Genomic DNA, 13200 nt, shown 5'->3' on the forward strand with positions numbered 1-13200 from the left:
AATATTTCTTAAATTGTCAGTATCTCATACAAAAATTCATATACACCTTGCTATTATACTCCTCGTTGCTCTCCCCCTAATGAGACAGCACACTCCTCTCCACCCTGTATTTCTGTGTCCATTCAGCCAGCTTCTGTCCCCTTCTGCCTTCTCATCTCCACTCCAGACAGGAGCTGCCCACATAATCTCATGTGCCTACTTGGATCCAAGAAGCTTACTCTTTACCAGTATCATTTTCTATGTTATAGTCCAGTCCAATCCCCGTCTGAAGAGTTGGCTTTGGGAATGGTTCCTGTCTTGGGCTAACAGGTCTGGGAACTATGACCTCTGGGGTCCTTCTAGTCTCAGTCAGACCAGTAAGTCTGGTCTTTTTACAAGAATTTGAGGTCTGCATCCCACTGCTCTCCTACGCCATCAGGGTTTCTATGTTGTGTTCCCTGTCAGGGCAGTCATTGGTGGTAGCCAGGCACCATCTAGTTCTTCTGGTCTCAGGCTGATGTAGTCTCTGATTTATGTGGCCCTTTCTGTCCCTTGGGCTCATAATTACCTTTCATCTTTGATATTCTTCATTCTCCTTTGCTTCAGGCATGTGGAGGCCAATTGATGCATCTTAGATGGCTGCTTGCTAGCATTTAAGACCCCAGATGCCACTCTCCAAAGTGGGATGCAGAATGTTTTCTTAATTGATTTTATTATGCCAATTGACCTAGATGTCCCCGGAAACAATGGTCCCCAAACCCCCGCCCCTGTTACACTAGCCTTCGCAGTGTTTGGTTTATTCAGGAAACTTCCTTGCTTTTGATTTAGTCCAGTTGTGCTGACCTTGCCTGTATTGTGTGTTGTCTTTCCCTTCACCTAAGACAGTTCTTGTCTACTATCTAATTAGTGCATATCCCTCTCCCCCACTTCTTCCCCACTTTCGTAACCATCAAAGAATATTTTCTTCTCTGTTTAAACTATTTCTTGAGTTCTTATAACAGTGGTCTCATACAATATTTGTCCTTTTGCAACTAATTTCACTCAGCATAATGCCTTCCAGATTCCTCCATGTTATGAAATGTTTCACAGATTCATCCTTGTTCTTTATCGATCAATGCATAGTATTCCATTGTGTGAATATACCATAATTTATTTAACCATTCATCCGCTGACGGGCACCTTGGTTGCTTCCATCTTTTTGCTATTGTAAACAGTGCTGCTGTAAACATGGGTATGCGTATATCCGTTCGAGTAAAGGCTCTTACTTCTCTAGAATATATCTGAAGGAGTGGGATTGTTGGTCATATGGTAGTTCTATTTCTAGCTTTTTAAGGAAGCACCAAATCGATTTTCAAAGTGGTTATACCTTTCTACATTCCCACCAGCAGTGTGTAAGTGGTCCAGTCTCTTCACAGCCTAACATTTATTATTTTGTGTTTTTTGGATTAATGCCAGCTTTGCTGGAGTGACATGAAATCTCATGGTAGTTATGATTTGCATTTCTCTAATGGCTAATGATCATTAGCATTTCCTCATGTATCTGTTACCTACCTGAACGTCTTGTATAGTGAAGTGTCTGTTCATATCCTTTGCTCATTTTTTAATTGGGTTATTTGTCTTTGTGTTGCTGAGTTTTTACAGTATTATGCAGATTTTAGAGATCAGATGCTGATCGGAAATGTCATAGCCAAAAACTTTTTCCCAGTCTGTAGGTGAAGTCTTTGGATGAGCACAGGTGTTTGATTTTTAGCAGCTCCCAGTTATCTAGTTTCTGAAGGAAAAAGTTTTAAGGAAAACATGTATTTTTAAAAATCCTAGTTTCATTAAATCCTTGAATAAAAACTTGACTACCCTACCCTGTAGCCCCCTTGCCGTTGAGTAAATTCTGACTCACAGTACTACCCCACAGAATTTGAATCTCTTTTACCAAGTATGTTGACCTTTAGCTAACCCTAAAGGCAAGAGGAATAAGCAAAGGAACCTTTCACCCAATCTAGGATATTTTATAAACCTCTTTATCAAAGATAGCAGGGTGAGAAGAACAATCATCAACCCAGTCAAACAACCTGTATTTCAATCTTCTTAATTGTGTAGGGTGGTTTGATGAACACATGGAAGGATATATATGAAAGCATTCTGAACACAGTAAAGTGATACACAGTATTAAATAATTTAAATACATTGTTTTTACTAAATGCCTATTTTCAAAAACCATTAATAGAAATAAAAACTTAATTTGGTGGTAATAAATTATAAGTATTGCTTCAAACACATACCTAACATATCATTTATTCAGCACTTACTATGTGTTAGTTACAGGAATTAGTTTAATCTTTTTAACAACCCGTTTTACAGATTAAACAAAAAAACTGAGTAATATATTCAGGATCACTGCCAACATAACGAGTTCAATAATTTAAGGAACAAACATTAAACTTGATAATTTAGTCCTATTATAAAACCATTTTATTCTCCCCAAAAGATCGTTTCTGGGATGATTTAACTACTAAATATATATACATTAAACAATCCAAACCATCCTATGTAAGCTTTTCATAAAACCAAAAAAACCCAAACCCATTGCCGTCGAGTGGATTCAGACTCATAGCAACCCTACATGACAGAGTAGAGCTGCCCCATAGGGTTTCCAAGGAGTGGCCAGTGGATTCAAACTGCCAGCCTTTTGGTTAGCAGCTGAGCTCTTAACCACTGCACCACCAGGGCTCCAAGTTTTTCACAGGCAAGTAATAATTTTAGTCTTTGGAAATCTTACTCAATTATATAACAACTATCACCTTAAAAAATACTAATTTCTTTAAAAAAAAATCCACACACACACGCACACAAACATACGTACATATATATCAAGAGAATAAGAAAGAGAAGGCTATACCCAGCAATGAAATGGCAAGTGTTTCATAAAGACGCAGGGTCACTGAGTCAGAACCAACTCGATAGCACCAACAATGTGTATAAATGATTTATCTTTAAGAGTAACAAATCTACAGATAAAATAACACTATCTTCTTAGTCATAAGACAAAAACTAGTTCTGTTTTAATTACAATTAAATTAGTCCCGATTTAATTTTAAATTCAGTACAGTTCAAACAAATGCAAAATCTGAATGCTAAACTATTTTCCATTAAACAATCTCAAATACCACAAAGCTATGTTGTTGTTGTTGTTAGGTGCTGACTCATAGCGACCCTATGTGCAACAGAACAGAACACTGCCTGGTCCTGCACCATCCTCACAGTCATTGTTATGCTTGAGCCTACTGTTGCAGCCACTGTGTCAATTCATCTCATAGAGGGTCTTCCTCTTTTCCACTGATCCTCTACTCTACCAATATGACATCCTTCTCCAGGGACAGATCCCTCCTGATAACACGTCCAAAGTGTGTGAGACAAAATATCGCCATCCTTGCTTCTAAGGAGCATGCTGGCTGTACTTCTTCCAAGACAGATTTGTTTGTTTTTTTCACAGTCCATGGTATACTCAACATTCTTCCCCAACTCCATAGTTCAAAGGCATCAATTCTTCTTTGGTCTTCCTTATTCATTGTCCAGCTTTCATACAGATATGAGGTGACTGAAAACACCATGGCTTGGGTGAGGTGCACCTTAGTCTTCAAGGTGACATCTTTGCTTTTTTACACTTTAAAGAGGTCTTTTGCAGATTTGCCCACTGCAACGCATCTTTTATTTCCTGACTGTTGCTTCCATGGGTGTTGATTGTGGATCCACAGTATATTTTAGTTTTTGACGGGCCCTCAATGTCAATTAACTTAAAAAATCACTCAATAGAGAACTTACAATTTAGTTGAGGAATGCAATATAGTTCATAATATGCTGTACTCTTTCAAGACTTCATCAGTTTACCCTAGTCAAGAAATACTTTTCATTTTTAGCTATACTACCTAAGGTGGTATACAGTCTTAACAAGTGAGAAATACGTGTCTATAAATGAGAAAATAAAAGAAACATACGACTTTCCAAAGTTGTACCTTAAAACGCTAAGGCATTCATAGACAATATCGTCCTCTAAAATAATGCTAAAACAATAAACTCCTGTAACTTATGAACAAAATAGTCTGATATAGTATTTTTAAATATATAAAATATATATATATATATATATATATATATATATATATATATATAGTCGTGAAAATTATCAGAAAGGCAATGCCAGGTATCAAATATTAATAATCAAATTTGAAAAGCCTTCAATTTAAAAATCTTAAATACCTACAAAATTCCAGATACTCTGCTAGCTTCTGAAGATATCAAAGTGAAGGAGACAGTCCCTGCCCTTTTGGGCAGATAAATATCTGGACAGTTGGCCTACAACATGGAAGTGAGTCTCTGTTGCTGTCCATTGCTGTTGACTTGTCTCCGACTCAACTACCTCATGTGTAACAGGAACGCTGCCAGTTCCTGCACCCTCTTGTGATTATTTATATAGATAAATACAATCAATAGGCTATCGGGAGGGGGACGGTTTTTTTCTTTTTAGGAGTACCACCTGATAAAGGTACTTGAGCATGGATACAGGATTGGTGGGATAAGCAGAAGTAAATGAATCTAGGGAAGTACTTTAAGGATAGATTAAAGCCTTGGGTACCACGCTCAGGAGCTTTACTCAGTAGTCACTGGGGAGACTTAAATTTCTTTTTATTACAGGGACCAACATAATCAGATATGGTTGAAATACAACCAAGATACCATTAACAGCACTCTGAAGGCAGAGAGACCAAGTTGTCCAATAGCCAATCAGAGAAATGGTGAGCGCCTGTGAACTATGGCTATACAAATCAGAAAAGGGAGGATACAAATCTCAAAGTGTTTCTCAATATGACAACTGAGGGATACTGGATAGGAGGGATGACAATGAGTTAGAATCAAAGTTGAGATGATAGTTTCTTTCTTGGGTTCCAGAAAGAAGTTTATGCCACATACAAAATAAGGAACACAGACAAGAAGCCAGGTTTGAGGAAGCAGAAATAGATTTAAGAGACATACAAGGAAAACTAGGAAAAAGTTGTATAAGAGAAGTCAGAGGAGAGCTTCAATTTTTTTTTAAAAGCTAGCAACATCAAATGTTGCAGGGATCACATCGAAAGAAGACTGAGATTAGGCTGCTGAGTTTAACAACTAGGTCACTGGTTTTTAGAGGCCTCACTCAAGAAAGGAAAGAAAAAGAACGCCTGTTGAAGTAAATATGTCATGTGTAGAAGCTCAAGCTAATAAAACTATAAACCAGCAGTTTATAAACTTTCTGCCCTCAGATCTCTTTACACTCTTAAAGGTTAGAAGACCCCAAAAAACTTTTGTTTATGTGAGTTTTATCTATTGATGTTTACTGTATTAGAAAACTGAGAAAAAAATTTAAAGTATATATTCATTTTTTAAAACCATAATCAGAACATTCCGCATCAATATAAATATTTTAATGTGAAAAAAATCTTTATTTTCCAAAACACAAAAATAACTAAGTATGAAGAGTGGCATTGTTTTATATTTTTGCAACTCTTTAACATTCTTCAGAATGGAAGACATCTATCTGGATTCTCGTATTTGCTTTGCCATTCAATCTGTTGCAGTATATTGTTTTGGTTCAATATAAAGAAATCTCGACTTCCAGAGAGTAGTTGAAAAAAAAAGGGGGGGGAGGAATATTTTAATAACCTTTTCAGATAACTGTGGATATTCTTCTTTGATACTACATAAAAACACAGTAAAGAGTCTTTTCCCAAAGTTTAGTTGCAATGTAGAATGGAAATCATCAATGAACTTTTCATACTGTGTTCCCTTTAAAATCAATTGGTTCGTTTTGCACTTTGAATTATTCACGTATGGTTTTGCAACTTCATCCATTGATCACTGGGAAAATATTAGGTCACTGAGTTATGCAGATGTTCCAAATGCTGACACATTTTATGGTATGATATCAGAAATCACATTCATTAATATCACCGCCAATCTTATTAGAAAAGTCTTTAAAGTACTGGGAAACTCTGAAGCTTACTGTAGTGCTTACAAGTTTTCCAAAATTCTTATTTTCATTTGAAAGTTCAGCTTTTATCACTGGCAGCAAATACTGACAATTGTTTTCCTTGAAGTGGCAGGCTCACTTTGTTTCTGAGAAAATCTCTGCTGAATAACCAAGTCTGAATAGCCACAGTTTTGTCAGTCATTCCTTCAAATAAAAATGATGTTCTATGAAAAAAGGAACTAATTCTGCTCACAACTCAAACAACTGCATAAATACTTTTCCTGGAATCAACCACTGCACTCCGGTATGCAGCAGAAGTGCTTTATGTGTACTTTCCATTTCATCAGAGAGAATGTTAAAAATGACATTATTTAATAAAATTTATAATTCTTAATGCCTAATCAAGGATATTCTTAAGTGGAACTGGCATTATGTCTCCTCTGAGCGCACAATAGTGAGGAAGACGAGGAATACAGCAATTTCGTGCGGCTGCTTTGATTCATGCTAAGGTACCAGCAGTTTTACCCACCACTGCTTCTGCACCAAAGGAGCCCTGGTCGGGCAACGGTTATGAGCTACAGTTGCTAACCAAAAGGTAGGCAGTTTGAATCCACCAGCTGCCCCCTGGAGACCCTATGGGGCAGTTCTACTTTGTTCTATAGGGTTGCTTTTAGTCAAAACCAGCTCGACAGCACCTAACACCACCACCACTCTGGACTATGCAAACAATAATCACCTTCAAAAACAGTCATCATCAAGTCGATTCTGACTCATGTGTTGCAGAGCAGAACTGTGCTCCACAGGGTTTTCAAAGCTGTCATCTTTCAGAAGCAGATCACCAAGCCTTTTTTCCGAGGTACCTCTGGGTGACCCTGAACCTCCGAACTTTTTTAGTAGCCAAACACTTAATAGTCTGTACCACCCAGGAACTCCGAAACCAAGATATACAGAAAAGAAAAAACAAACAAGTAGTCTCCTATAACAAGGAGTCTCTGAACAACAACGGGAGTCCCTGGGTGGTGCAACTGGTTAAGCAGTCAACTACTAACCAAAAGGTTGTTGGTATGAACCCACCCAGAGACATCTTGAAAGAAAGGCCTGGTGATTCGCTTCTGGAAGGTCAAAAAACCAAACCCTGTGCCGCCGAGTCGATTCCGACTCATAGCGACCCTACAGGACAGAGTAGAACTGCCCCACAGAGTTTCCAAGGAGTAACTGGTGGATTCGAACTGCTGACCCTTTGGTTAGCAGCCGTAGCATTTAACCATTATGCCACCAGGGTTTCTGGAAGGTCACAACCTTGAAAACCCTATGGAATGCAATTCTACTCTGCATACATGGGGTTGTCATGGAGTCAAAATCGACTCAATGGCTATTGGTTTTTATTTAGTTTTATTGTGAACAACTCTGTGGTAGCTGAGGAAGATCCTCAGAGAGACAGGGGATACTGTATTTCTGAAAAATTAACTTACACCGTCTTCAATTTTTTCTCCCATTCTCACTCTGAGTCTAAGACAATCAACTCTGTATCAAACTTCAAATTAGAAGACAGAAAGCAAGTATAATACAACAATAATATTGAAAAAATTTCTCACCAAATAGTTGGTTTCCTTAAGGTTTCTTCAGAATGTGAATTCTATGTAGTTTACCCCCAACTTATAGAAGCAAAAGTAATTTATTCTTTTTACCAGCAGCCAGATCCTAATCATAATAATAAGTTCAGTTATAAACTTAAGATTTTTTTTAATGGAGAAGTTACTACTCTTTGGCTCATATATAAAGGAAAGATTTACTAAAAGTACATCATACACAGAATTTGGTACTGTTCAAAGTGTTTATAATTTGACAACAAAGCTAAAATCTTACAGAAGAAACAAGTAACTATTTTGCTCACCATTTTATGTCCAGTACTTAGTTCAGACCTTGCATAAAGTAACATGTTCAGTAAACATTTGCTGAATGCTGAATGTTGAAGTGGTTAAAATAAGATATGAACCCAGATCACCAGATTCCTACTTCAATACTTAGCGCTCTTTACACTATGTGGAATCTTTTCCACATTTCTCTAAAATAACACCTATGAGAAATCCAAAGGAATAATCGGCCCTCTATATCCACGGGTTCCTTATCCATGGACTCAACCAACAGTGGATCAAAAATACTAATAAAAAAAAAAAAAAGTTCCAAAAAGCAAAACTTCAACTTGCCACGCGCGGAGCACTAAGCTGAATCCAAGCAAATGAAAGGATGTGTAGGCTGTAGCTTCCCACCATTTCCCAGACCCTCAGCTTCTCTCCAGAACTCATTTGAGCATTGCTTACCTCCCCTCTTGTTTGCTACTTGTGTTGTGTGCACTTTGGTTTCTGTAAAATGGCTCCTAAAAAGCCACAAAGTGGTCAAAGCAATCCCTCGAGGGCTAAGTGTGAATGGGTCTAAGACAGCTGGAGGAAGTTTAAGGCTAGTAGGGGATGGCTGGCTAGCTATGTAAAGCTCTACGACCTCAAGAACCTCAAGATCACAGGCAAATAGGCATCGGCTGATGGCCATGTAGTATCAGTGTTCCCAAAAGAGCTCAAGAAACTCATAGAAGAGAAAGGCTACCTTTCACATCAAGTCTTCAACTGTGATGAAACAACTATTTACATAGCATTTACGTTGTATTAGGTATTATAAGTAATCAAGAGATGATTTAAAGTACACAGGAGGATGTGTGCAGGTTATACCCAAATATTTTGCCATTTTATACAAGGGACTTGAGCATCCTCAGGTTTTGGTATCTGCAGGGGTGGGGGAGGGGAGTCTTGGAACCAATTCTCCTGCAGACACGGAGGAACAACTGTTTTACAAGTTACACTGAGAAAATATCACAGGTAAAGATATTACATCTGGAAGTCTGCTATGTACCAGATATTTCATAGGTTCTCATTTAGACCACAGCTCAAAACTAAAACCAACTGCTCTATTATTTTCATTTCAAAATATCTGCTATCTGAATTAAGCAATAAAGTCATTCTTCCATATATATATGAACAACTGGCAATAAGATACTAGTTTAATTCAATCATTATATACTGATTACTATCCTCACACACATTTTTTTCTCTGGTGATGGTTCTTAATTTCCTAAAGTTTCCATTTGGGACACTTACTGCCTCATAAGAACTTCAGGTATAAAGATGAAGAAGGCAGTCTGCCACTTATGGGAATCATTTGTCACCACAGCTTTGTTTTTCTAAGTTTTTTCTATTAGTAGGACATTTATCAGTGTTTAACTCACAAAAGCACAATGTAGAAAACTTCAGGTATTTGAACCATCTAGCTATTTAGATTCCGGATTTTGAAAAAAAAGAGTTGAATAGATCAAATTTAAACTCATGAAGGCCACCAAGTACAAAAACTGAAATTCAATCACAGAAACATAAACTTAAATAATATAATTTATCATCTGAGGAACTGAAGCTATGTCCAGTCACATTTCATTTTGAAATACATCTTATGAATATAAGCTCATTTCACTGCATATAAAGTCGTTCTGCAGAAAAGCATGACCTACCAAGGAAATATCCAAAAGAGTTTTCTGTTGCAACGTAGAGAATTTGAACTAGATAGTCTTAAAAAAAAAATGGTCTGTAAAGACTTTAAGGGAGACGATGGAATCATCTTCTCTGGATTTTTAAATGTCTAGGATGGCTTAGACTTGGCTATAAATTTAAGAGACTGAGATACCATCAGTTCAAAGGTCAGTGTGACCCAAGGGATTGAAATCCTGTCTTCTGGTCACACAAACAAGTCATTAACAAACTGGATCCTTCAGAGCTGCAGCTATTCAGTTCCTTGGTTTGGTACTCTCCAGCCTTACCCTTGAAATTACCTTAACTGCTAATTAAAATGTCAGTTGTAGAGAATTATTTCTTCCAACTACTGCAACTTTTGCTTCTTAGTAGTGTTCTACAGTCTTTTCATTCTGTTTTTCTAATATTACCAAAGAGCAAACTATTTTGTGATGCCATCAATATCTGCCCTATTAACAATGCCCTGTTCTATTGTTCTTTCCAAACATGGATTCCACTCTGAATTTCAGAAACAGTGATAGGAAAACAACAGATTAACAGAGAAATTAGAGCTCTTACGTTTAATTTATGGCCAAAATCAAAAGAGAAGAGACAATTCAGAGAGAGGAAGGAAGAAGCTGAGAGGGTCTTAGTGTAGAACACTTACTTTTAGGAACAGAGTGTCCCTTAGACTTCTGGTGAGTTGCCCAGAGCCTCTTCAGTTTCAATCCAAATGACAATGCTTCTCTGAGTCCTCCTCAAGTAATGATTCCACCACTAAAAATTGGATCTACAAGAGCTCAGAAGTACTGGTAAAAAATGTCAGGGGCCCCCACATGGGCCTCAAGCCTCTTTTAAACTAGGCCCACTTCTCTGTCCTGGGCCAACTCCCCTGTGCACTATATTCCTTCTTCTTCCAGGTGCCAGGTATGCGGCCTGTTTCTTCTCTTCTGAGCTGTCACCACCTACTCTATTTCTCAGGGTTCCTCTAACCCCAAGACTGGCTGTGGAGTAGGACACCAGCTTCCCCCCTTCCTTGCTGTCCCTGCAAATAAACATATAGGCTCTTCTAATTTCAGTATTTTTCTATTGGCTACAAGAAAATAGAGGGAACAACAAAAAGCAACAACATAGTACCAGAGATTAAGATTATAATAATTGTCTCCACTTTAAAGCGCCTGTCTCCAAAAAAACAAATTTTCTAGAACTTGTTTATTGAGCATTTTAAAAAGTATAAAGTACTAATATAAAATATACAAATATAGCCTAAACCAAATCCAAGGCAATAAAGATATCAAGATAAAAGGATATTCTGCTTTTCAAAATACTTAAATCACGGGTCCAAAAACAGTTTACGATCAGATTCATTTACACATACAGGTACTTTTTTCTTTTTATAATGTTCTGCTGTTTTATTCCCTTGAATATAGTAGATGTTCAAAAACTTGTTTTTTAAAGAATATGAAAATGTTCAATACATTTTATCTAATACGAGTGGGAATTAATATACAAAAAACATCTTATGATTTACCAAAAGACTTCAAAAGCATCTGGTTTCACTAAGGAAATGTTAAAATTTTAAATTAGTGTCAACCACTTCTACCTCTATATTAACATTTTTTTAATGAAATCCCATAAATGGGGTTTAAAAATCAGGATATCTCATTTTCAGAAATCTAATACCAACTGAATATTTAAATCTAACATTACCGATATTTAGGCTCTTTTTTTTTTTTTAACAAGAGACCACATTGTAAGATATTAATAATGTTCTTATACTTTTAATAATTTCATTTCTAACAGACTTTGTAAGACCATATTACATAAACTATATAAATATTAAGCTATAAATCAGAGGATTCTAACAACTTAATTCAAAGGCTACCCTCCTATAAAAAGGCAAAGCAACTCCCTAAGTGCTGGGAGATCAAAAACGTCATTGACTTCGAATTTCCTGGATGATTTTCGTTAGCCACTTAATTGACTTAAGTGGTTTTTTAAGAGACAGAACTATTATACTTTAAGCGTACAATAACATAAAGTTAAAACTGAAAATAGGCAGGGATCATTTTATCTCATTTGTATAGTCTAACAGATTGCCACTTAATCAAGCTAAAGCTATTCAAATACTTTCAGTAAAAAAATGTGTCCTATTGAGTGGGCTTACCTCCAACTATTTATTTATAAAATATTGGAGAATTTCCATAAGAATACTAAACAAGACCCTTCCATATTTCAAAATGAAGTTTAAGCTACCGTGTATTCTACAGATACTTTTTTCTTTTTTGAGGAATGCAATTAGATTACATCCTTTGCTTCCAAAGTGGATTTCATGGGCTTTCCTTGATCCCCACACACTAATACAAAAATGCAGCCAAGATTATTATATCCGGGGCGGGGGGGGGGGGGGGCTCCATTACACTCAGCAATACGAATTAAATCGCAGTAGCTAATGCCTCTCTTAAATAATTTATCCTCTCCTGGCAGCAAAAAACGCTACAGCCTCTTCAATTACCCCTCACCACAAACCATCGCCTAGGTCGCGATCAATCTGACCCAGCTGCTATCGCGGCCACCACCTCAGTCTCACCTCTCCTACCGTTTGGGTCTGCAAGTGTCACGGGAAGGGGCGGCCGCCGCAGGGGCGTCCTCTGCGCCGCCACCCGGGCACCCGGCGGCGCGCGGGGCAGGCCCGGGACTCACCGTGTGGAGGTGCCCTTCCGCACATCGCACATCATGCACTTGAAGGCCTCGGCGCTGTTCCGGAAGGTGCAGACGCTACAGTCCCAGTAACCCTCATCCGAGGACGGCTTCGGCTGCCGCTTCGGCCTGCAGGACACAACCCAGACACGACGCGGCGCAGGGTCACCAGCAGGCCGCGCCCGGGCCCCGCGGCCATCCCCGCCCCGCCCCAATTCCGCGACCCCCGCCTCACCGGCCCCCGGCGCGCTGCGCTCTGGCTCGGAGGGGGAGGGGAGTCAGGGAGGAGAAGGGCGCGAGAGCCGCCGCAGTAGCCGCCGCCGACGCTCTACCACTGGGGGCTGCCCCTGTGGCCACCGCCGCCATCGCGCCTCCATTGTGGGGTGGCCGGCGCTGGCCCCTCACACGGCAGCGCTCGCGCAGCAGCGGCGCCGCCCCCGTTCTCGCCCCGGTGCCCGGGCGGCGAGTGAGGCGGCCGCCCGAAACCCAGCGCGAGGGCCCCGCCGCTCGCACAGTCGGGACCCCGGTGCCGGGCGCTCTTACCTGGTGGGGCTCTTCTTGTCTCCCATGGCTTGGCTACAAACGCACGCCAAGAGTCGCCGCCGCGGCTGCTCTGTTTGTCAATAAGAAGGATAATAAGCCCGGCGGAAGCAGGCGGGGGAGGGAGGAGGGAGGGGGCGGGGAAGGCCGCACCGCGGAGCTCGGAGCAGCCGCCGGATCCCACGCAGCCTCCAGCTGTCGGGGAAACTCCTGCCTGGGCGCACGTGACCCGCGCCTGCCAACCAGCGGCCGCGCCGGAGACTTCAAACACGGCTAGCGCGGCCCAGCACCCGCGGCCAGTTCGCTGGCAGCCGCTGCAGCCTCGGGCGCCGCCGCAGCCGCCGCAGCTCCGCGCTCTTTCCCGCGCTTCCATTCTGCGTCCCCGAGTGTCGCACGCTTCGGAGCTCCTGCTAGGAAGCGTGTGGCCTGCAG

The 13200-nt window shown here is 40.0% G+C and overlaps 1 protein-coding gene across 15 annotated transcripts in view; it reads right to left on the minus strand.

Annotated features, from left to right (window-relative positions):
• YAF2 (YY1 associated factor 2) overlaps nt 1-12929 on the minus strand; it is a 126545-nt gene extending 113616 nt beyond the window's left edge. For 7 of the 15 annotated variants that reach the window (XR_007517160.1, XR_007517167.1, XR_007517163.1 and 4 more), the window contains exons 1-4: nt 12772-12929; nt 12232-12357; nt 10196-10573; nt 1531-1750 (exon numbers count right to left, since the gene is read on the minus strand). Coding sequence is in view for 6 of the 15 variants with exons in the window: in XM_049882859.1 (XP_049738816.1) it covers nt 10372-10573; nt 12232-12357; nt 12772-12797 (354 nt within the window). In the remaining 9 variants the exon portion in view is untranslated. Of the gene's footprint in view, nt 1-1530; nt 1751-4120; nt 10574-12231; nt 12358-12771 lie in introns of those variants that run through there. The other 8 variants (XR_007517166.1, XR_007517162.1, XM_049882859.1 and 5 more) reach the window with 7 other exon arrangements.
• Between the last annotated feature and the right edge of the window lie 271 nt (nt 12930-13200).

The sequence above is a fragment of the Elephas maximus genome, chromosome 4 (assembly GCF_024166365.1).
Source record: "Elephas maximus indicus isolate mEleMax1 chromosome 4, mEleMax1 primary haplotype, whole genome shotgun sequence".
In the NCBI taxonomy this organism is placed as follows: Eukaryota; Metazoa; Chordata; class Mammalia; order Proboscidea; family Elephantidae; genus Elephas; species Elephas maximus.